At 39.7% G+C, this 22,374-nt stretch overlaps 1 protein-coding gene and 1 pseudogene across 13 annotated transcripts in view; one reads left to right on the top strand and one right to left on the bottom strand.

Annotated features, from left to right (window-relative positions):
- LOC118663754 (centrosomal protein of 76 kDa) overlaps window positions 1–22,374 on the bottom strand; it is a 149,492-nt gene that overhangs the window by 47,613 nt on the left and 79,505 nt on the right. For 12 of the 13 annotated variants that reach the window (XM_036323683.1, XM_036323691.1, XM_036323689.1 and 9 more), the window contains 2 exons: window positions 10,246–10,479; window positions 9,550–9,675 (listed from right to left, as the gene is read on the bottom strand). The exons of the other annotated variant lie outside the window; for it this stretch is intronic. In XM_036323683.1, the coding sequence (XP_036179576.1) occupies window positions 9,550–9,675; window positions 10,246–10,479 (360 nt within the window). The remainder of the gene's footprint in view (window positions 1–9,549; window positions 9,676–10,245; window positions 10,480–22,374) is intronic. 13 annotated transcript variants of the gene reach the window in all.
- LOC118663163 lies at window positions 14,504–15,400 on the top strand (annotated as a pseudogene).

The raw sequence follows: 22,374 nt of genomic DNA, 5'->3' as shown, positions 1-22,374 counted from the left end.
AAATCTCTTTCACATGCCTTCTAATATTGTGTTCTTATTGCAATTACTATGTGAGCATATGTTATGCTCAATTATTTTTGTTTATTCATTTGTGAGTAATAGTATTGTATTAGGAATTGCTTCTTTTACAGGGATTTTTACCATTAGATTTTAAAATACAGAATTTTTAGTTTATAATGACATCAATATAGTAGTAATGTCAATATAGAGTGCTACAGCTCAATATTAACAACATTGAATTGCTTGCCTATAAAATCCAACTCAAATTACAACATAATATAATAATTTCATAGCAAATTTTACTGGGCATGCAGTTAAAATGTTTATCTGTATACATTTTGCCTACACAATCAGATTGGTACAAAAGTGAGGAAAAACTTGTTGAATAAATAGAACAAAGATTTAGTCACATGAACTATACTTTCTGTAGACACTGTAACTAGAAAGAACCTTAACATGTTTCATTACTCCTTCTTTTTTAAAGATAAGTAAACAAAAATTTAGCAAAAGAAATTTAGCAAAGGCTATTTGACTTAGGCCACATGAATAATGAGTGGAAGAATATGATTCACCAACAATAAAGGGGCTTTTAAAAATGACCAGTGTTACTATAACTATTTAAAATATAAAATAACTGTAGGCTTTATATACATATATATGGGAAAACAGTTATTTACTTGGGAAAAAAGTTTTCTTTCAAAACAAAGATTCTTCTAAACCGTGTTCTTCTCTGATACATCAAGTTGTTTTCTCCGATACATCAAGTAGTAAATATAATAGAATGTGAAACAATGAATTTACTGGAAAACTGGGGTGGAGGCAAGCACACTAGACACTCTCAACATGGTGGCAATGATGGTTAGATCACGTAGGAACATAACGGAATAAAATCAACTCACTTCCTAGTCTTAAAATTATTTTTAAGTGTCTGACATTTCTATGACATCTGTCTTTTCCCATTTCAGATTTCCTTTTATGTCATACCTACACTTAACATGATACCTTCTCTCCTCCCGTCCCATTCCTGTTTATTGTATGTGTGAGACAAGAGAGAGAGACCGACCCGCACATGTTCACACGCATGAACCCTCTTCTCCCCCCAACTCCAAATCTTATTCTCTGGCTCACACATACTTCTTTCCAATCCTACCCAGAGGTTTGTATCAAAGTAAGAGTCACAGGACTGTTCATGAGGATTAATTGGAATATGCAACAGGGACACTTCAAAGCTGTAGGAATATAATACAAGAGAGCAGCAGGTATTAAAAGTTTGAGAAACTGATAATTTCATTTAACAATAACAAAACCAGGTAGTTTTGATGATCAAAAACTACCTAGATAGCAATGAATTAAAGAATAGTAAAATAAATATAATTTCCTTTTTTCCAATAAAGACATTTACATTTGAAACTGTTAAGCTACACACTCTCCCTTCTCCACCCCAAGTGCTCACTAGCCACACTTGCTGGCAGGGTTTGGGGCTGGGGTGGGGCACTGGCACTAGGGCACAGGCTGTCTCTTCTTTCATACAACCCAATGCACACTAATGGATTGCTTAGATAGTACCTCCATCTACACTTACATACAAGGATATCAAATTGCTTATGAGACACCATAATATGTATTTACTTTCAGAATATCAAATTGCTTTTGAGCCATAGTTAACAGCGGCCTATCCAACTCTTCTCTATCATTAGCAGAATAACCTTAAAGGATCTCAACCATTGTTTAAGAAGGAAATCATCATAGAAGAGATTAGAATGAAAGTGAATTTGCTTTCTAAATAGATGATGAACTACAAAGCCTTGTGCTTTGTAAAGCAGCCAGGTCTAGTAGTAAATGTAATTACTACTTTATAAAAACAACTATAACACTTGGAAATGAATTATGGGTTTTATATTTTAATAAAATGTCAATGGCGCATATGAGAAATTTAATATAATTAAATTACTTTTTCCTAACAAATGGAACATTATCTTCATACTAAGACTTTATACTAATTTTATATACACAAAAATACACACATACACACACAGTACTTTGAAACATCACTGATAATCAGGTAAGCTTGATGAATTAGAGGTTATTATTTTTAAAGTTCCAATTGATATACACCAACTAACAGGTATAAAAAATTGTCTGATTCTTAAAATATGTATTTAGAGGTCTTTAAAAGAATACCAAATTAACACAGAGTATTTTATTACCAGTGTGAATTCAGTACTCTTGAGAAAAGGTTAAAATGGCTAACATACATACATGAACTAACGTGTATAAAAATATTCTGTAATTTTAAGAAAGTCACATACATTGCAGAGGAAAGGGAAATCCATTTGGACCCTGAAAGACTATTCCTAAAATCTCAGTGTTGATGGGAAATTTATGCAGCACAAAATTTCTTAATTAAATGGTACAGAATGTTCTCAAAGTGTCAGGATTTCCACATATTTTACAGTTTGCCTTTTCAAGGCTCATTATTAAATGAATTTTATGTGTAAATTTTTTTTAAATTTATTTTATTGATTTTTTACAAAGAGGAAGGGAGAGGGATAGAGAGTTAGAAACATCGATGAGAGAGAAACATCGATCAGCTGCCTCCTGCACACCTCCTACTGGGGATGTGCCTGCAACCAAGGTACATGCCCTTGGCCGGAATCAAACCTGGGACCTTTCAGTCTGCAGACCGACGCTCTATCCACTGAGCCAAACTGGTTAGGGCTATGTGTAAATTTTTTAAAATGGCAAGAACACTCAAAGACCTCATCTATACCCCACAAAAGTTCTCAGATTTCCCAGAAATATTTTGACAAAAATGCATCTAATAGTCAGAAATGCTTTCAAAACTGTCTTTTTCAAACAGAAAAATATCTGGAAAAACACACATAGTGTATATATATTCAGCTTAGCAATCATTTGCAGGGTATTTCCTACGTGCACAGACTGCATTAAGAGTCAAAATAAAAAGCTTTTGCACAGCAAAGGAAACCATCAACAAAACAACAAGAAGACCCACTACATGGGAGAACATATTTGCCAATGATACCACCGATAAGTGTTTAATTTCCAACATTTACAGCGATCTCATGAAACTTAACAAAAGGAAGATAAACAATCCAATAAAAAAATGGGCAACGGACCTGGATAGACACTTTTCGAAAGAGGACATACAGAAGGCCGAAAGACATATGAAAACCTGCTCAAAGTCACTAATTATACGAGAGATGCAAATCAAAACGACAATGTGTTATCATCTCACACCTGTCAGAATGGCTATCATCAACAAATCAACAAACAACAAGTGTTGGAGAGGATGTGGAGAAAAAGGAACCCTTCTGCACTGCTGGTGGGAGTGCAGACTGGTGCAGCCACTGTGGAGAACAGTATGGAGCTACCTCAGAAGACTAAAAATGGAACTCCCATTTGACCCAGTGATCCCACTGCTGGGAGTATATCCCAGGAAACCAGAGACGCCAGTCGGAGGGGATATATGCACCCCTATGTTCATAGCAGCACAATTCACCATAGCTAAGATTTGGAAACAGCCTAAGTGCCCATCAGCAGATGAGTGGATTAGAAAACTGTGGTACATATACACAATGGAATACTATGCTGCGGTAAAAAAAAAGGAACTCTTGCCTTTTGCAACAGCATGGATGGAACTGGAGAGCATTATGCTAAGTGAAATAAGCCAGTCAGAGAAAGATAAATACCACATGATCTCACTCATTTGTGGATTATAGAGAACAACATAGACTGATGAAAAGGGACAGACCCAAAGACTGAGAAACAGCGATCAGGCTATCAATCCCCAGAAGGAAAGTAGGGGAGGGCGGGGGTAAGGGGACGAGATCAACCGAAGGACTTGTATACATGTATATAAGCCATACCAATGGACATGGACAACAGGGGGATGGGAGCATGAGTTTGTGTGTGGGGGGGAGGTTGGGGGTTAATGGGGGAGATGAGGACACATTTGTAATACCTTAACTAATAAAAAAAAAAAAAAGAGTCATTAACATAAAAATAATTTAAAATACAGTCATTTATTTCAAGAAGCATCTGGTTCATTTATGCAGAAAAAACCATCTACACTAATAAAAGACAAAGATGCTAATTGACTGTACCTTTGTTATGCCCAAGTCACGCCCACCAGCCAATCTGAGCAACTATATGCAAATTAACCCATCCAAGATGGCGGCCGGCAGCCACAGAGCTGGAGCAAGCAGGAGGCTTGGTTGTCCGGGCGATGGAGGAAGCCAAGCTTCCTGCCTTCCCTGAGCCGGCTGTGGCCTCCGCTCATGGCAACAAAGTTTCAATTATAGAAGATAAATAAATCCCAGTACCTGCTTCCAGACAGCCTCCACTGGGAGCTTGGGTGGCTGGGGGCCGTGGCCAGCCTGCAAACAGCCATCAGCCCCTCACCCAGGATGGCCACACCCTCATGGGGTGAGGGTCCCCGCTGGGGGGCTTAGCCAGCTTGAAAACGGCCCTCAGACTCTCACCCAGACTGGCCAGGCACCTCAGCAGGACCCCCCACCCTGAAGGGGCTGTGGCCAGCCTGCAAACGGCCCTCAGCCCCTCACTCAGGATGGCCAGTCACCCCAGTGGGGACCCCCACACTGAAGGGGCTGTGGCCAGCCTGCAAACAGCCATCAGCCCCTCACCCAGATTGGCCAGGCACCCCAGGGGAGACCCCTACCCTGAAGGGACTGTGGGCAGCCTGCAAACAGCCATCAGCCTCTCACCCAGGCTGGCCACACCCTCATGGAGTGAGGGTCCTTGCTTGGAGGCTTGGACAGCCTGCAAACTGCCATGAGCCACTCACCCAGACTGGCCAGGCACCCCAGCAGGACCCCCCCACCCTGAAGGGGGTGTGGACAGCCTGAAAATGGCCCTCAGCCCCTCACCCAGGCTGGCCAGGCACTCCTATATAATAAAAGGGTAATATGCAAATTGACCCTAACAGCAGAACAACTGGGAATGACTGATCACTATGACACACACTGACCACCAGAAGGCTGATGCTCAATGCAGGAGCTGCCCCCTGGTGGTCAGTGCGCTCCCACAGGGGTAGCTCTGATCAGCCACAAGCCAGGCTGATGGCTGCCAGTACAGCGGCGATGGTGGGAGCCTCTCTGCCTCCTCAACAGCACCAAGGATGTCCGACTGCAGCTTAGGCCTGCTCCCCGCTGGCAAGTGGACACCCCCCAAGGGCTCCCGCGCTGCCAGAGGGATGTCTGACTGCCAGCTTAGGCCCAATCCCCCCAGGGAGCGGGCCTAAGCCAGCAGGTGGTCATCCCCTGAGGGGTCCCAGATTGCGAGAGGGCACAGGCTGGGCTGAGGGACCCCATCCCCCCCTGAGTGCACAAATTTTTGTGCACCGGGCCTCTAGTAAGTACATAAGGAAGTAACTACCATGGAGTATCAGAAGTGTGAGACTGAAGGATGTATGAGATATAAAGGTCATGGAGGACATAAAACTGGTAAGAGGTCATGAATATTTCACGTGGAGCCCTACCAGCATGGCTCAGTGGTTAAGTGTTGACCTATGAACCAGGAGGTCATGGTTCGATTCCAGGTCAGGGCATATGCCCAGGTTGTGGGCTCTATCACCAGTGTGGGGCGTGCAGGAGGCAGACGATCAATGAGTCTCTCTCATCATTGATGTTTCTATCTCTCTCTCCCTCTCTGAAATCAATAAATTACATTTTTAAAAAATATTTCACATGGAGGTAAAATGTAAGCAGAGTTTAAATGGATAAATAGGAGTCCACCAAGCAGACAAGGGGAGAAAGAATTTCCAGACAGAAAGAACACAATGTAAACGGTCACAAATATATAACCACATGATGCATTTGGAAATATAATAATTTTTACTGGATAACTTAAATGCAAAGAAGATAGTGTTGAAAGGAGAATAAAAACACAAGAACATGAAATACCATGAAGGGGCTGTGTGGAATACAATGGAGTTTTGATATAGGTGACGGGGAGTCATATTAAGGGGAGCAGCATAACTCTGTTGTGTTGCCAGGTATCTAGTGATCAGGGAGGATGAGACAAACTGAAAGTAATAATCAAGCCTTTACTCACTTACTGTAACAATGTGGAAAAGAGGCCAAAAAGGATGTTTTGTTCCCCTTGTTCCATTTTCCCCCTACAGAATAGCAGTGAGCTAGGGTCAGGTGACATGCAATGCAGTCACCTGGGGGAAATCTGAAAAGGTTCTGCCATTCGATGGACTTGAGGACCAGTGGGAGGGAAAGAGGGAAGGCTAAAAATGGAAAGTTCTGAGTCAGAGGGGAGGAAAACGTCTCAACAAAGGGCCTTCAAGTGGAAGCACCGGCTAGGAATACAGTGTACATTCGAGCAAGGCTGGCCAAGTGGAATGTTCTGAGTCCTTGCAATCCTGGCGAAAACCAGAATGCAGGACACTGGCTGTGCACCAAGTCCCATGTGGGGAGGGCAGCTTCTCCTGTGAGGCCTGCCAAGGAAAGCCAACACATGGTCAGGCTGAAGGAACACAGAGGTTTGGGCCTGGAGCCAGATTGCTCAGGTCAGCTCTTTCATCTCCAAGAATCATTCATCGACAATGTGGAAGATGGACTCGATGGAGAGGATTCACAGTGATGATGAGACAAGCAGGAAGGCAGTGCAGTAATCTAGGTTGGACATGGGGACCTGAACTGATAAAGTGATTGACCCTAGTCCAGTGGTCGGCAAACTCATTAGTCAACAGAGCCAAATATCAACAGTACAATGACTGAAATTTCTTTTGAGAGCCAAATTTTTTAAACTTAAACTATATAGGTAGGTACACTGTTATTAACTTAATTAGGGTACTCCTAAGGCTTAGGAAGAGCCACACTCAAGAGGCCAAAGAGCCGCATGTGGCTTGCGAGCCACAGTTTGCGACCACGGCCCTAGTCCATGTAGAAAAGAAAGTGATTCCAGGAAGTGATAGACTGGAAGAAAATGGGGGGCAGCAAGGGACTGGAAGACTAGGTCAGGTGCAGTGAGGGGAAGAGCTCAAAGGGCTGGGGCAGTTATGAAGTGGGGTTTGAGAGCCCATGACTTCCAAGGTGGAATGACTGCAGGTTATTTCAAGGACAATGGTGTATTCAGGTATGCAGAGTACTAAAGTAGAGGAGAAGTCAAGAATACAAAGTTAGCCCTAACCGGTTTGGCTCAGTGGATAGAGCACCGGCCTGCGGACTGAAAGGTCCCCGGTCCGATTCCAGTCAAGGGCATGTACCTTGGTTGCGGGCACATCCCCAGTGGGAGGTGGTGTGCAGGAGGCAGCTGATCAATGTTTCTCTCTCCTCAATGTTTCTAACTCTCTATCCCTCTCCCCTCCTCTCCGTAAAAAATCAATAAAATATATTTTAAAAAAGGAATACAAAGCTATAGGTCCTTTTTATCAAAGAAATAACTCAAGGTGATAACAGATGACAGTGACAATGGGTTTAAGAATAACAGAAGTGGACCGCATGAGCTTTTTTTCAAGGATAAAGAATAATTGTTTGGAAACAGTAGAGAGAGAGACTGTTACTATCCCCAGTCCAGAGGTATGAAGATGTGGAGGAAAGAGCAGCTTCCCATGAGGGAATCAGAGATTAGAAAGTACTTATCTCTGGCGAGTATGGCTCAGAGATTAGAGGGTCAGCCCATGTACCGAAGGGTCTGGAGTTCTAATCAAGAACAAAAAAAAATTTTTAAAGCTCACTGGAATAGAAAAATACTTATTACTGTCTTTAAGCTCAGAAATAGTTTCTAAGAATGTCTGTGTTGCAAGAACTTAAAAAAAAAAAAAGAGGCCATTTAATTTACTCTAGTAAACCCACAGGACTGTACTTCCACCCTAAAAACAAAGCTTAATGTTTCTGGATAAGGCAATTTCAATAATTATAACCTTAAAAAGTAATCTTTTCTGCCCTGGATGGTTTGGCTCAGTGGATAGAGCACTGGCCTGCAGACTGAAGGGTCCTGGGTTCGATTCCAGTCAAGGGCACATGCCTTGGTTGGTGGGCTTGGTCCCCAGTGAGGGGCATGCTGGAGGCAGCCAATCAGTGATTCTCTCATTACTGATGTTTCTGTCTCTCTCTCCTTCTCCCTTCCTCTCTGAAATCAATAAAAAATATACATTTTTTTAAAGTAATATTTTCTACTACTTACAAAACCATAATTGAGGCTGTGCTTTCAGATGTTTACTCTGAAGCTTTTAATAGAACCCTACATCCTCTGGTTCTGTCCAGGAGGAAAAGTGACTCCATGATCTATCTCATTACTCTTCAAATGACATATAGTTTACCCTTTTCACCCTGTTGAAGACTTGCCTCTTGGGTCCAGCTCTATAAAATCCTAAAAAGAAATAGACATTGGCCTAACATAAAAAGACAGACTATAAGCAGTAGCCTGGCTAGAACTGAAGAGGCATGATTAGAGTTCTGATTCATACATATACAATGGATTTATTCAAGGTGATTTATTAAGGGTGACCTGGCAGAGACATCTGTTATTAACTGATTACCAGAGCTAATTGGTCTTATTTGACTAATATAGATTAGTTGTTTCCTTCCTCCCTTACATATCCTACATGCGTACCTCCGCAAACTGTGTCATCCTAAGTTCTAAACTAGCATTTCAGATAAACTCTCTACTTTAGTCATAAAAGGAACAATACCCATTACCTATCATTACTGAGCTGCTACTGTGTGCCAGATGCTGTGCTGCTTTATACAGAACTCATGAATCTCGATGACCTTCTGTGTAATGTAAAATATGGCAATTCACCTAGTGAATAAATTAAAATGCTTATTGTTGTACTCTACATATAATATTTTTAACTCATAGACATAGTAAATAATAATAAATAAAATAGATAATATTTTGGATAATCTCAATAATTCACATCTCTTCCATTAAATATTTAATCAAATCCTTTCAGTCTGCAAGCCAGCACTAAACATTTTAACTATGAAAGAGTTAAAATATCAAAGGTGTAGCCTCCTTTGAGAGTCCTTATCCCTTCCTGAAAGATATACTAACATGTTTTAAAGTGGACAAAAGAATGGCAGAAAGAGTGAAAAATCAAGTCATATGAGAAATTGATTAAACCAATTAAGTATTATTTATTTCCCATTTATAAGGATGCTTTATAAAACTCTTTGTTTTACAAAATGGATTCACCCACTGGACCATAGACATGGAAGCATAGAACAGACAGAGGGAAGGTGGGAGGGAGGGTAGGAAGAGATTAATCAAAGAACTTATATGCATATATGTATAGCGAGGAACACAGACAATAGACAGGTGAAGGCCTGGGGTGTGGTGGGAGTCCAGTAGAAGGAGGCAAAGGGAGGAAAATGGGGGACATCTGTCATACACTCAACAATAAAGTAAGTAAATCCTGCCTAAGTTGCTTCTTTCTTGAATGAATTTTAGCATTTATCAGAAGGATGATAATACTTTAAATAATATAACAGACAATGTTGACAATTTATGTTTATCTTTCATAATGCTAATAAGTATGAAAGCAACAGTACTTACCTCCTTTGCACTTTTAATCTTACTCAGAAATGTATGCAGTTCCATTGTTTCTGCAAACAGTGCACGACATACTGCCTGATAATGATTTGGTGCTTCTGATTCAGTTGAGAGATGAGCAGCACATAACTACAGAAGAAGAAAATTATGATGCCTGTTTATTATTTGGGTTTTTTGTACCTTACTAGTAAAAACAGACACACCTAGTATATTTGTATTTTCACATCAGACAGCAAGGCAATTCCACAATTCCCATTAGTCAAAGCTTAACGCATCACAAGACCATCAGTAAGTGGTCCACTAAACTAACAAATATCCAACAGCACCGTCGAGCTTACTAGAATTAGTTAGTGTCTGTTTGAAAATGATAGAGTAGAAATGGATAGGTCAAGAAAACAAAGTAAAATAATCAGTTGTGATAGTTCAGATTCAGAATCTTCCTATAAATAAATGGATCACAATTGTTGTTTATTCTATTTTAAAAAGAAAAATGCATAAGTCAATTGAAGACATATGATAAACTTTATCAGATAAAGGACATATGAATACCTAAAAGTGGTTTTTAAAAGGCCATATTGAAGCTCTGAACAAATCACAGAATCGAGAAGTCTAAGAACTATTATCAAATACTGAATCATCAATTTTTTTAAGTGAAATAACTCTTGAAAGACATCAGTACTATGTAAACTGCTGCTTTACCTTCATGACATCTCTATATGACCGGATAGCTGAAATTTTTCTCTTTTCATCTTCTTCATCTTCCAGGCCTTCATCTGCAGCCTCATAACCCTCATCATTGCTACCATCTGCTTCGACCGTGTTGGCCATGTGATCGATGAGTTGCTCCAGGGGAGGACTTAATTCTCTTTCTTCATTCTCCTTCAAACCATAGTCCAGTGCTTTATAAATAATAATACCCAAAGATTCAATAACCTAGAAACATTTAAAAAAGTGGTTAATGGAGGTGGCTAAACATTTTTATAGAACTGTAAGGCCTTCAACTGATTAGGGAGGCCCACACATATTAGGGAGGGCAATCTGCTTTGCTCAGTCTACCAATTTAAAGGTTAGTCTCATTAAAAAAACCCTTCCCTGCCTGCCCGCAATGGCTCAGTGGTTGAGCGTCAACCTATGAACCAGGAGGTCACGGTTTGATTCCCTGTCAGGGCACATGGCCAGGTTGTTGGCTCAATCCCCAGTTGGGGGCGTGCAGGAGGCAGCCAATCGGTGATTCTCTCTCATCATTGATGTTTCTCTCTCTCTATCTCTCTCTCTCCATTCCTCTCTAAAATCAATAAAAAAATAAATTTTAAAAAATATAAATAAATAAACCCTTCCCTATTAAAATACCAATGGCATATTTCATAGATCTAGAACAAATACTCCAAAAATTCATATGGAACAAAAAAAGTCCCCGAAGAGCCGAAGCAATCTTGAGAAAGAAGAACAAAGTTGGAGGGATCACAATAGCAAATATCAAGTTATACTACATATACTACATACTATAAAGCTACTGTAATAAAAATAGCTTGGTACTGGCACAAGAACAGGCATATAGATTAATAGAACAGAAAAGAGAATCCAAAAATAGACCCACACCATTATGGTCAACTAATATTTGCCAAAGAAGGCAAGAACATACAATGGACTAAAGACAGTCTCTTCAACAAATGGTGCTGAGAAAATTGGACAGCAACATGCAAAAAGATGAAATTAGACCACCAACTTACACCATAGATAAAAATAAACTCAAAATGTGTAAAAGATTTAAATGTCAGTTGTGAAACTATAAAAATCCTAGAAGAAACCATAGGCAGCAAAATCTCAAACATCTCAGGTTGCACAATTTTCGCCAAAAAATCTGCTAGGGCAAGAGAAAGGAAAAAAATAAACAATAGTACTACATCAAACTAAAAAGCTTCTGCACAGCAAAAGAAACCATCATCAAAATGAAAAGGGAACCCAATGTATGGGCGAACATATTTGCCAATGATACATCTGGTAAGGGGTTAATATCCAAAATATACAAAGAACTCATACATCTCAACAAAAGGAAGACAAACATTCCAATTTAAAAAATGGGCAAAGGACCTAAATAAACACTTCTTCAACACAGATATAAGGAAGGCCAAGAGACATATGAAAAAATGCTCGAAGTCATTAATCATCAGAGAGATGCAAATTAAAACAACAATGAGGTATCACCTCACACCTGACAGAATGGTTATCATCAACAAATCAACAAATGACAAGTGCTAGTGAGGATGTGGAGAAAAGGGAACCCTAGTACACTGCTGGTGGGAATGCAGACTGGTACAGCCACTATGGAAAACAGTATGGAGTTTCCTTAAAAAATTAAAAATGGAACTGCCTTTTGACCCAGTGATCCCACTTCTAGGACTATATCCTAAGAAACCCAAAACACCAATCAGAAAGAATGTATGCACCCCTATGTTCATAGCAGCACAATTTACAATAATTAAGATCTGGAAATAGCCCAAATGCCCATCAATAGACAAGTGGATTAAAAAGCTGTGGTACATTTACACCATGCAATATTATGCAGCTGTAAAAAAGATGAATCTTGCCCTAACCGGTTTTGCTCAGTGGATAGAGCGTCGGCCTGCGGACTGAAGGGTCCCAGGTTCGATTCCAGTCAAGGGCATGTACCTTAGTTGCAGGCACATCCCCAGTGGGGGGAGTGCAGGAGGCAACTGATCGATGTTTCTTTCTCATCGATGTTTCTAACTCTCTAACCCTCCCCCTTCCTCTCTGTAAAAAATCAATAAAATATTTTTTTTTTTTTTAAAAAAAGAAGAATCTCTTATCCTTTGAGACAGCATAGAGCGGTGGTTCTCAACCTGTCGGTCGCGACCCCTTTGGTGGTCAAATGACCCTTTCACAGGGGTCGCCTAAGATCATCCTGCATATCAGATATTTACATTACGATTCATAACAGTAGCAACATTACAGTTATGAAGTAGCAACAAAAATAATTTTATGGTTGGGTCACAACATGAGGAGCTGTATTTAAAGGGCCAGAAGGTTGAGAACCACTGGCATAGAGGGACCTGGAAAGTATTATGCTAAGCAAAATAAGCCAGTCAGAAAAAGAGATTAACTGGGGAACTTATATGCATAGATGCATAGTCCATGGACACAGACAATAGTATAAGTGAAGGCCTGGGAGAGGTTGGTGTGGAGTGGAGGGGGTCAATGGGACAAAAAAGGGAGAGGGGCCTGGCCCATGTGGCTCAGTGGTTGAGCATATGAATCAGGAGGTCACAGTTCAATTCCTAGGTTGAGGGCTCGATTTCCAGTGAAGGATGTGCAGGAGGCAGCCGATCCCGTAATTCTCTATCATCGTTAACGTTTCTGTCTCTCTCCCTCTCCCTTCCTCTCTGAAATCAATTTTAAAAAATTCTTTTAAAGGGGAGAGGGAATATCTGTAATACATTCAACAATAAAGATAAATTTTTAAAAGACTCTCAGATGAGATTAAAAAGAGAGATAATCTAGCAACAATATATTGTTCACCATAAATATACCTAAAACAAAACAATGCTTAATGGTTGAGCATTGACCCATGAACCAAGAGGTTACAGTTCAATTTCCAGTCAGGGCACATGCCCCAATTACATGCTCAATCCCCCAGTAGGGGGCATGCAGGCAGCAGCCAATTGATGTCTTGCTGCTCACCCTCTTCCCTTTTTCTCTCTTCAAAAATCAATTTTTAAAAATCTTAAAGAAAAAAATTGTACAATTCAATGGTTTTTAGTATATTCAGAGTTATGCAATCATGACAACAAATTTTAGAACATTTTCATAACCCCAAAAGAAACCCCGTACCCATTAGCAGTCACTCCCCATTTTTCCCTAACCCCATTCTCTTCCCCACTAGTATACAACCATTATCTACTTTCTATCTCTATAAATTTAGCTATTCTGGATGTTTCATATAAATTGAATTATATAGTATGTGATCTTTTGTGACCTGCTTCTATCACTTAGCAAGGCTCATGACATACTCTAACCACACTGCAGCATGTATCAGTACCACAATTCTTTTTATTGCCAAGTAACATTATATTGCATGAATGTAACACATTCGCTTCACCCATTCATCAGTTGATTTTCAGTTGTTTCTAAAATTGCCTAATTTTAATAGGTAAGATTATATTAAAAAAATTTGCAGTAAGATTTTCCCAAGTAAATAAATATATCAACATAATCTGTTCACTATAGTAAAAATAGATTTAAAATGCTTTACTACAATGTATAAAATGTACTACTTATAGTTAATAGCATATTCTGATATATTATTTACTGATATTAAAACAAACAAGTTACCAAAATATGAATATAACTATCGCATAGAAGTTTTTATTTCTAAACCAAATCCTGCTTCTTTCAAAATTAGTTCTTAAATTCTGATTCTGCACCAGAGGTTATGACTTTTGTGCTGGAAAATTACTGACTTCACTTTTCAGTTCACAATTGCTTTCCTTGTTTCACTCTTTTTTTTAACCTCCATGGACTTGCTCCAGTCTACTTCACAGACCTTATTTCTTTCTACTCCCTTTCTTACTTGTACAGTGCTGACCTACTAATTGTCCTTACAGGCGATCTAAATCTTGTAGAAGCACTTATATTCAAAACTCTGCAAAAGTACACTGATTTTCCTAAGTCTTTTATTTTTGAAACTTCAGTCTTTTACTAAGCTTTTAATTTAAAACTTCATCCCTGCTTCAATTTAAATTTTTCTGCTTTAGACGGGGTCAAAAAGTTTTCTTCTAATAACTGACAAGTTCCAAGGCACAAAAATCTCACTGGACTCAGTGTGGTCGAGGCCACATCTGTTTTGGTCACTGTTGTATTCTTGGCACCCAGCAGAGTATGGACAGTTATTCATGTATATTATTAATATTTTGTTGAAAGAGTGAATAGTTCTTTTCTAATGAAACTCCAAAAGGCAGATAACGCCGGTGCTACGGAAGGGCCCAGAGGCCCCGCGGCCCCGAAATAGGAGGTCGTGGTAATTTGGCAGTGGCATTAGGGGCCGGCCGGGGTCGCAGCTGGGGTCAGGGCAGGAGCCGAGGCCGTGGAGCTCGTGCAGGCAAGGCCGAGGGCAAGGAGTGGATCCCTGTCACCAAGCTGGGCCTCCTGGTGAAAGACATGAAGATCAAATCCCTAGAGGAAATCTGTCTATTCTCCTTGCCCATCAAGGAATCTGAGATCACTGACTCTCTTGGGGGCATCCCTCAAGGATGAGGTCTTGAAGATTATGCCTGTGCAAAAGCAGACACGTGCTGGCCAGAGGACCCGGTTCAAGGTATTTGTCCCACTGGGGACTACAATGGACATGTCAGTCTGGGTGTGAAGTGCTCAAAGGAAGTAGCCACTGACATCCGTGGAGCCATTCTCCTGGCCAAGCTCTCTATTGTCCCTGTGCGGCGAGGCTACTGGGGAAACAAGATCGGCAAGCCCCACACCGGTCCTTGCAAGGTGACTGGCCGCTTTGGCTCTGTACTAGTGCGCCTCATCCCGGTCCCCAGGGGTACTGGCATTGTCTTGGCCCCTGTGCCTAAGAAGTTGCTGAAGATGGTGGTACTGACGACTGCTATACCTCAGCCAGGGGCTGCACTGCCGCCCTGGGCAACTTCGCCAAAGCCACCTTTGATGCCATCTCTAAGACCTACAGCTATCTCACCCAGATCTCTGGAAAGAGACTGTGTTCACCAAGCCTCCCTATCAGGAATTCACTGACCCCCTTGTAAAGACCCACACCAGAGTTTCTGTGCAGAGGACCCAGGCTCCAGCTGTGGCCACCACATAATTTTATACAAAAAAATAAAATAAAATAAAGTGAATTAAGCCTGCTTAAAAAAAAAAAAAAGAGTGACTAAAAGAAATGCAGCTTAAAGTAGATTTTATAATAATAGCTAACATCTATTGAGCTTATTTACATGTGTAAGGGCCTGTGCTAAACATTTTTATGCATTATCTTATTTAATTCTCATCATAGTACTATTATGGAGGTATTAAGAATATTATCCCCTCCCAATTCTAGAGATAAAACAACTTATGATTAAGTAGCCCTAACCGGTTTGGCTCAGTGGATAGAGCGTCGGCCTGCGGACTCAAGGGTCCCAGGTTAGACTCCGGTCAAGGGCATATACCTTGGTTGCGGGCACATCCCCAGTGGGGACTGCACAGGAGGCAGCTGATCGGTGTTTCTCTCTCATCGATGTTTCTAACTCTCTACCCCTTGCCCTTCCTCTCTGTAAAATATCAATAAAATATATATATTTTTTTTAAAAGAAAATGATTAAGTAAACAATGGAGCCAGAGCTCAAACCAGGTCTGCCTCAAAGCCCATGAACTTAACCAATGCACAGCTCTATTCACACAAGCAAAGGCAACAGAGCTAAAGCCAGGAACAGAGAGTGAAAAAGGAAGACACTCGTGACCACAGACCACACTATCGGGGCACTGAGGGAGGCGGTCCAATGGCAACTTGCCCCCTGGGGTTTCAGTAGAGAAGGCAGGCCTACTCTTTCTACAACCTTTCTTCAAACAGACACACAGGACAGAAAAGGCACAAAAATTTCCACAGTACATAGAATGTTTCTCTCAGCCCCAGGTGCTGAAATTGCTCTTATGTAAAACTAGCTCATTCTGAGCAGTTCACCTCATAATTTCTGAAGCAAAAGGCTTCTGTGCTAAACTGAAAAAAAACACAAACAAGAAAGTACAACCTGAGAAGAGTCAGGGCAAGGACAGCCGCTAATAACCAACTGCCAGTTCCTTCTGGTTCTACTCCAGTCATAGCCACCACCTCAACATTCACTTTTATCTGTCAAAACAGGGAAGCAGGGACCAGTATTTTTAAGGATTAAATTATGTTTTGCTACACAGAGAGTACTTTAATGTCACTACGATATTAGGTTATCAAAACACGTACTTTTCCATTGTCCTCATGGACATTTTATCTTCATAAAGCAAATTTGTATTAATAAGTAACAGAGATTTGCAATCTTTAAAGGCTTAAGTACATAATAAATATACTTTCAGGACTAGTTGAGCTCTGAGGATATTTTAATCTTGCCTCTTTTAGTAACATTTTTCCTATGTGGCAACTGAAATGCCATTTTAAAAGGCATATCTCATAACTTCTGGATAGGTTATGTTCCAGAGTTCCCTTTGACGAAGTTTGGAAATTAGAAATTAATTTTTTTCAATAAAAAAATTTATAAACTGTTCCTTAAATGGAAAGTACATTGCAAAAGTGGTCTGGGCCCCATGCACCTCCTCTAACCCTTTGAGCCCCAAGCAGAGAGAACAGCAGCATCAGTGCTGTGCAGGTCTTAAGAACCAGCCGTGAAAAGTAGCAGTGAGGAAAGAAAGCATGAGGATTCCCAGAGGAAGCCATTCTCAGCACAGGCGGGCAGGAGTGCTGCTGCTTCCCGGTCAGACAGGCCAGAGGGCCACCCTTTCTTGAGTCCCGCCCTCCTATAGGCATGTGTTACTGCTTGTAGTTTGTGAAATGGGTTATGCAACTCATGACTTCTTCAGCCTTAATATAAACTCACTAGGGAGTACTTAGCCAAAATTATATCTGTAAACAATATATAACCATTTATTATCCCCTTTATTTTTACAGGTGAGAAAAGAGATTGTACAGATTATTTGCCAAATGTCACAAAGCCAGTGATACAGCAGTGAACCAAACCGAAACAAATCCCTGCCCTCCGAAGCTGACATTTTAGAAGAGAGACAATAAGCAAGATTATCAAATAACTTACAGTATTGTTAGATGGTGCTACATGCTGTGGAGGAAAATACAGTGTAAAGTGCGGGGTGGTGGTGGTGGTAGCATGCAATTTTCAATAGAAAAGTCAGTTTAGACCTTACACCAAATAGTTAACATAGAAGCAACTGGAAGGAGGTGAGAGAGCAGCTCTGTGACTAGCTGGGGAGATAGTTTCAGGCAGAAGAGCTGGTGCAAAGACCCTGAGGAGGGAGTGTGCCTGGAATGTTCTGTCAATAGCAAGGTGACAGTCGTGTCTGAAGAAAAGTGAGTAAGAGAAAAAGTATGAAATGAGAAGTAATGGAGTGCCAGGTCATACAAAATCTCACTGACTTATTGTTTGACTTTTATATGCTAAGGGAAATGGGGAGCCACTGAAGGTTATGAGTAGAGGAGTGACAATGACACAATTTATGACTAAAAATGAATGCTTCTGGTTCTTGACTGAAAATAGACTCTAGTGCAGCCGTGGGCAAACTACGGCCCGCCGGATCCGGCCCATTTGAAATGAATAAAACTATTGAAAAAAAAGACCGTACCCTTTTATGTAATGATGTTTACTTTGAATTTATATTAGTTCACACAAACACTCCATCCATGCTTTTGTTCCGGCCCTCCGGTCCAGTTTAAGAACCCACTGTGGCCCTCGAGTCAAAAAGTTTGCCCACCCCTGCTCTAGTGGGGTGCCTGAAGCAGTAGGAAGGAGTGCTGGTGAGAAGTGGGCAGTGTTCCATTATATTCGGAAAGTAAAGCATTTGCCAATAGATGGATGGTTAATTATTAGTAACCAAAGAAACTCCAAAGTTTCTGTCTGGATCAAATATGGAAGACTTAAAGAATAGCAGGTTTGGAGGGAAATCAGGAATTCCCTTCAGGCAGATTAAGTTTGAGATGCCCATTAGATATCTCAGAGGACTGGTAAACTGGCCAGCAATTTCAGAGGAGCAATGAAGTTTTCAGGTATCAAGTTGTCAGCACAGAGATGATATTTAAGACAATCAGGCCAGATGAGATCACTGTCCTAGATTCAAGAGCTTAAGTATAGATAAAAGAATTCACCAGGAATGTTCTTTTTCTGAGATAATGAAGAATTGTCAGCAATCTGAAATTACTTACTAAAGATTCATTTGAAGAACTCTTTAAATGTATAATACTAATAATCTGTTAAACCAGTATCATCACATTTTACACAAAGGAATAATCCCATTTTTCATTCACATATAGGAGTAAGATTATTTTTGTATATTTGTTCATCAGAAAAATCAGATCATTTCTAAAAGTGAGTTTACAGATCATCTAATCCAATCCTTTTGTTTTACAGAAAGGAAGCTGAAGGTGAAGAGATTAAATGACCTGCCTAAATTCACACAATTAATCAATCAGTGGCAGACTGCAGTATCCAGCGCCCCTTCTACTCTAACACTACGGCTTTTTCTGATGGAGGAGTTCCAGTTGGTTATCTTGAAAGGGAGTGGTTCCCAGCCTGTTTCTATTTTCAGACACCTGATCATCATTCATCACAGATGGCGATATAATCGCCAATATAGGGAGAGAGTTCAAGGGGCTGAAAAAGCTCCTCAGGAGACTCAGACACAACCCCTTCACCCCCAAAGGTGAGCATGTCCAAGTGGGAATCACTGCTGTAAATGAACAAAGAAGGAAAAGAAAGGATAATTGTCACTTAATGATAATATAGAGAGCTGTGAAGAATTCAATTTTATCTTCTGAGCCTAATCAAGTGCCTTTATTTTTGAAGTTACTATTAGGTAACTGTCCAATCAAGTATCTGCTGTATGACTACTCTTCTTGTTACCTAATCAAAGCCTGATTATTATGAATCACTAGCTACAAAATAATAATAATAATAATGGCCTTTAGCTTTATACTATAGTTTTAAATCAATTTAAACCATAATTACAAAACACTCATCAGAGTTAATAGTTAATCATAACTTAAGATAGGGCTAAAATATAGTCTAGTTGCTTGGAAAACAACTTCTCAACTTAGAAAAGTTAAGATATGAGAATTACTAACATTATCATATAAATACCAATAAAGACTAATATAGTAAGAATTTAAACATATCAATTCATTTTATAATGCATAATACTAAAAATCAGTCAAAGTTTAACAAGGACATAATAGTTTTGAAAATATTTTGTATACTACTAGTATAAAGCACTATAAATAAAAGATATGCTCATCTGATAAATAAAAAATATGAGATTGTTAAAGATCACCACTTAATGATACACATTGGAAACTGGGGATCTTTCATGCATTCATTCATTCAAAAATATATTTACTAAGTTCCTGCTATATACCTGGCACTGCACTTAAGGGCTGGGAAATTCAACAGGAAATAAGGCATAGCTCTTTCCTGAAGGTGGTTATAGTCTAGAAAGCATGCAATTAAAATGCAGCAGACTGAGTGCTTCTAGGAGTAAGTACAAAATGCCACCTTGGAAGCACATTGGAGGGACAACTAATCCAGTCTGGGAAAACTTCCAAGAAGAAGAAATGGCTAAACATAGGACATTAACTAGGCAACGTGGGAAGTGTGTTATGAGCAGAAGGAACAGCATTGCAAATATCTGGACGTAAAAGATGAGGCTTTCAAAGTCTTAAAAGTGGATCAATCTGACTAAAGTAAAGGGTGGGAGGGGAAAGGGATGAAACCAGAGCAGTGTGCATAATCAAACATTCCTTTAAATGAATAAACAGCCTAAACATTGAGCAATAAATGACTGGTTAAGTAAATTATAGTATATCCAGATAATATAATATTATGTAACCATAAAAATTTTATAACATATTTGAAAACATGAAAAATATTCATTAAAACAAGTATCTATTGAGCATCTATGACTACACTGAAAATTAGATTAGATTATAAACCCGTATGTTCACGTGATACAACTTATGAAAAACATATGCATGTACATAGGAAAAAAGATAAAAATCACAAAATGCTAAATGCAATTACTGCTGGGGAAAGAGGGTTACAGGTGGCTTTTCTTTTTTGCTTACATTTATTTTCTAACCTTTCCTCCTATTATTAAAGTTAGTATAAACAATCCAAATTAGCCCTAACCGGTTTGGCTCAGTGGCTAGAGCATCAGCCTGCGGACAGAAGGGTCCCAGGCACATCCCCAGTGGGGAGTGTGCAGGAGGCAGCTGATCAATGTTTTAACTCTCTATCCCTCTCCCTTCCTCTCTGTAAAAAAATCAATAAAATACATATTTTTAAAAAAATCCAAATTAGGTTAGAACTTTTTCCATAAGGCCAAGTACTATTAAAATAAAAGTATACATGTAACTCACCCATTACAGGGTCGGGGAAATGGTAGACTTCTAGAGTTGTGTCTGTGTTTTTTGTTTTAAATAACATTACTTTTTTTTATTGATTTCAGAAAGGAAGGGAGAGCGAGAGGGAGATAGAGATAGAAATATCAATGATGAGAGAGAATCATTGATTGGCTGCCTCCTGCACACCCCCTTACTGGGGATCCAGCCCTCAACCTGAGCATGTACCCTTTACTGGAATCGAACCCGGGACCCTCCAGTCCGCAGGCCAACGCTCTATCCACTGAGCCAAACCAGCTAAGGTTGTGTCTGTGTTTTAAAACCGACTGACCTTTATCTGCTTTGTACCAGACACCGAAATACAAAGATAAATGAGAACCAGCCCTTCCCTGGAAGTGCTTACAGTCAAGCAGAGTAGCAGACATGCAAACAGAAAGTACAACAGGGTGAGGGAAATATTAGAGATATTACTTAAAACTATTACTTTTAATGTCAGAAATATGAGTATACCACTCCTGACAATGTAGAAACTGCTCTTTAATATCTGCCCCATGCACTCCAGTGAGTCCCATTTATCCCACTCACCTTGACCTATTTGCCACAAAAAAAAGAGAAGAAAAAAAAGGGGAGGGAGTTTGGAGGACACACTGCACCAATTATACAAACTGGGCTCACAAAGCAATGCTGATGTACTAAACCGGCTTTACAAGGTGCCAATTGTAGGAACTACACAATGACCCACTCAAGAGATATACTATCAGATCGTCTCCTGTTCCTTAGCATTCTGGGTTGTCAAGGGCAGACATGCAGTCGGGTCAGACTACGTACGAACAGGGAGCTTTCTAGTAAAGCCATATATCCAGAAAAGAGGAAGCCCAATTTTACTCATCTTTTAGTGAAAGAAAACAGAAATGAAGGGCAAAATAAAAGTCAGGAAAGAAGACTAGGTGTTGCTCCGTGGTTGAACATTGACCTATAAACCAGGAGTTTAAGGTTCAATTGGGTCAAGGGCACATGCCCAGGTTATGGGCTCAATCCCCAGTAGGAGGCGTGCAGGAGGAAGCCAATGATTCTCTCTCATCATTGATGTTTCTATCTCACTCTCACTCTCCCCTCTTCTCTGAAATCAATGAAAAAAAAATGTATATTTTTAAAAGACTAGAAACTGCTCGTTTCATCTGCTCCCAAAAGCCATAACAATGATTTTCCCCTCTGCCTTCTTCTTAAAAACTTACCAACTCTTAAAACAGCTGCTACACTTATTTCCTACACTTATTTTCCTTTTTCATTTCACAGACATTTCATTTTTCTCTTTCACCATACTACTTCCAATTTTCTTTTAAATACGGTAGGAACAATGAAATATAAATATTAATCTGGCCATGTTGAGTATTTAAACCTTTATTATACAGAAACTTTGGAGGAGGGTTTTCCTACGAAGTTAAAATTGGAATAAAAAATATCCTGACAGTGAAAATCACATAAGTAATTGTAATTTGAGTTATTACCCATGTCAGATATTCACTGTAAAATTTCATTAGAAGAAGAAATCTGTGGATCAAAATCTATATATTGTAAATGACTCTGGCAGTGGACTTAATTTAAAAACACTTTTGCTCACACATTTTAACATTTAAAATGATTGTGTCAAATAACTCAAAAATATATAGTTTAGAGATCTGACTTTTGTCATTTACTTTTAAAATATATAT

This window comes from Myotis myotis, unplaced genomic scaffold (assembly GCF_014108235.1).
Source record: "Myotis myotis isolate mMyoMyo1 unplaced genomic scaffold, mMyoMyo1.p scaffold_m19_p_9, whole genome shotgun sequence".
Classification (NCBI taxonomy): domain Eukaryota; kingdom Metazoa; phylum Chordata; class Mammalia; order Chiroptera; family Vespertilionidae; genus Myotis; species Myotis myotis.
The sequence above is the reverse complement of the archived record's forward strand: the minus strand, read 5'-3'. Positions and strand labels throughout refer to the sequence as shown.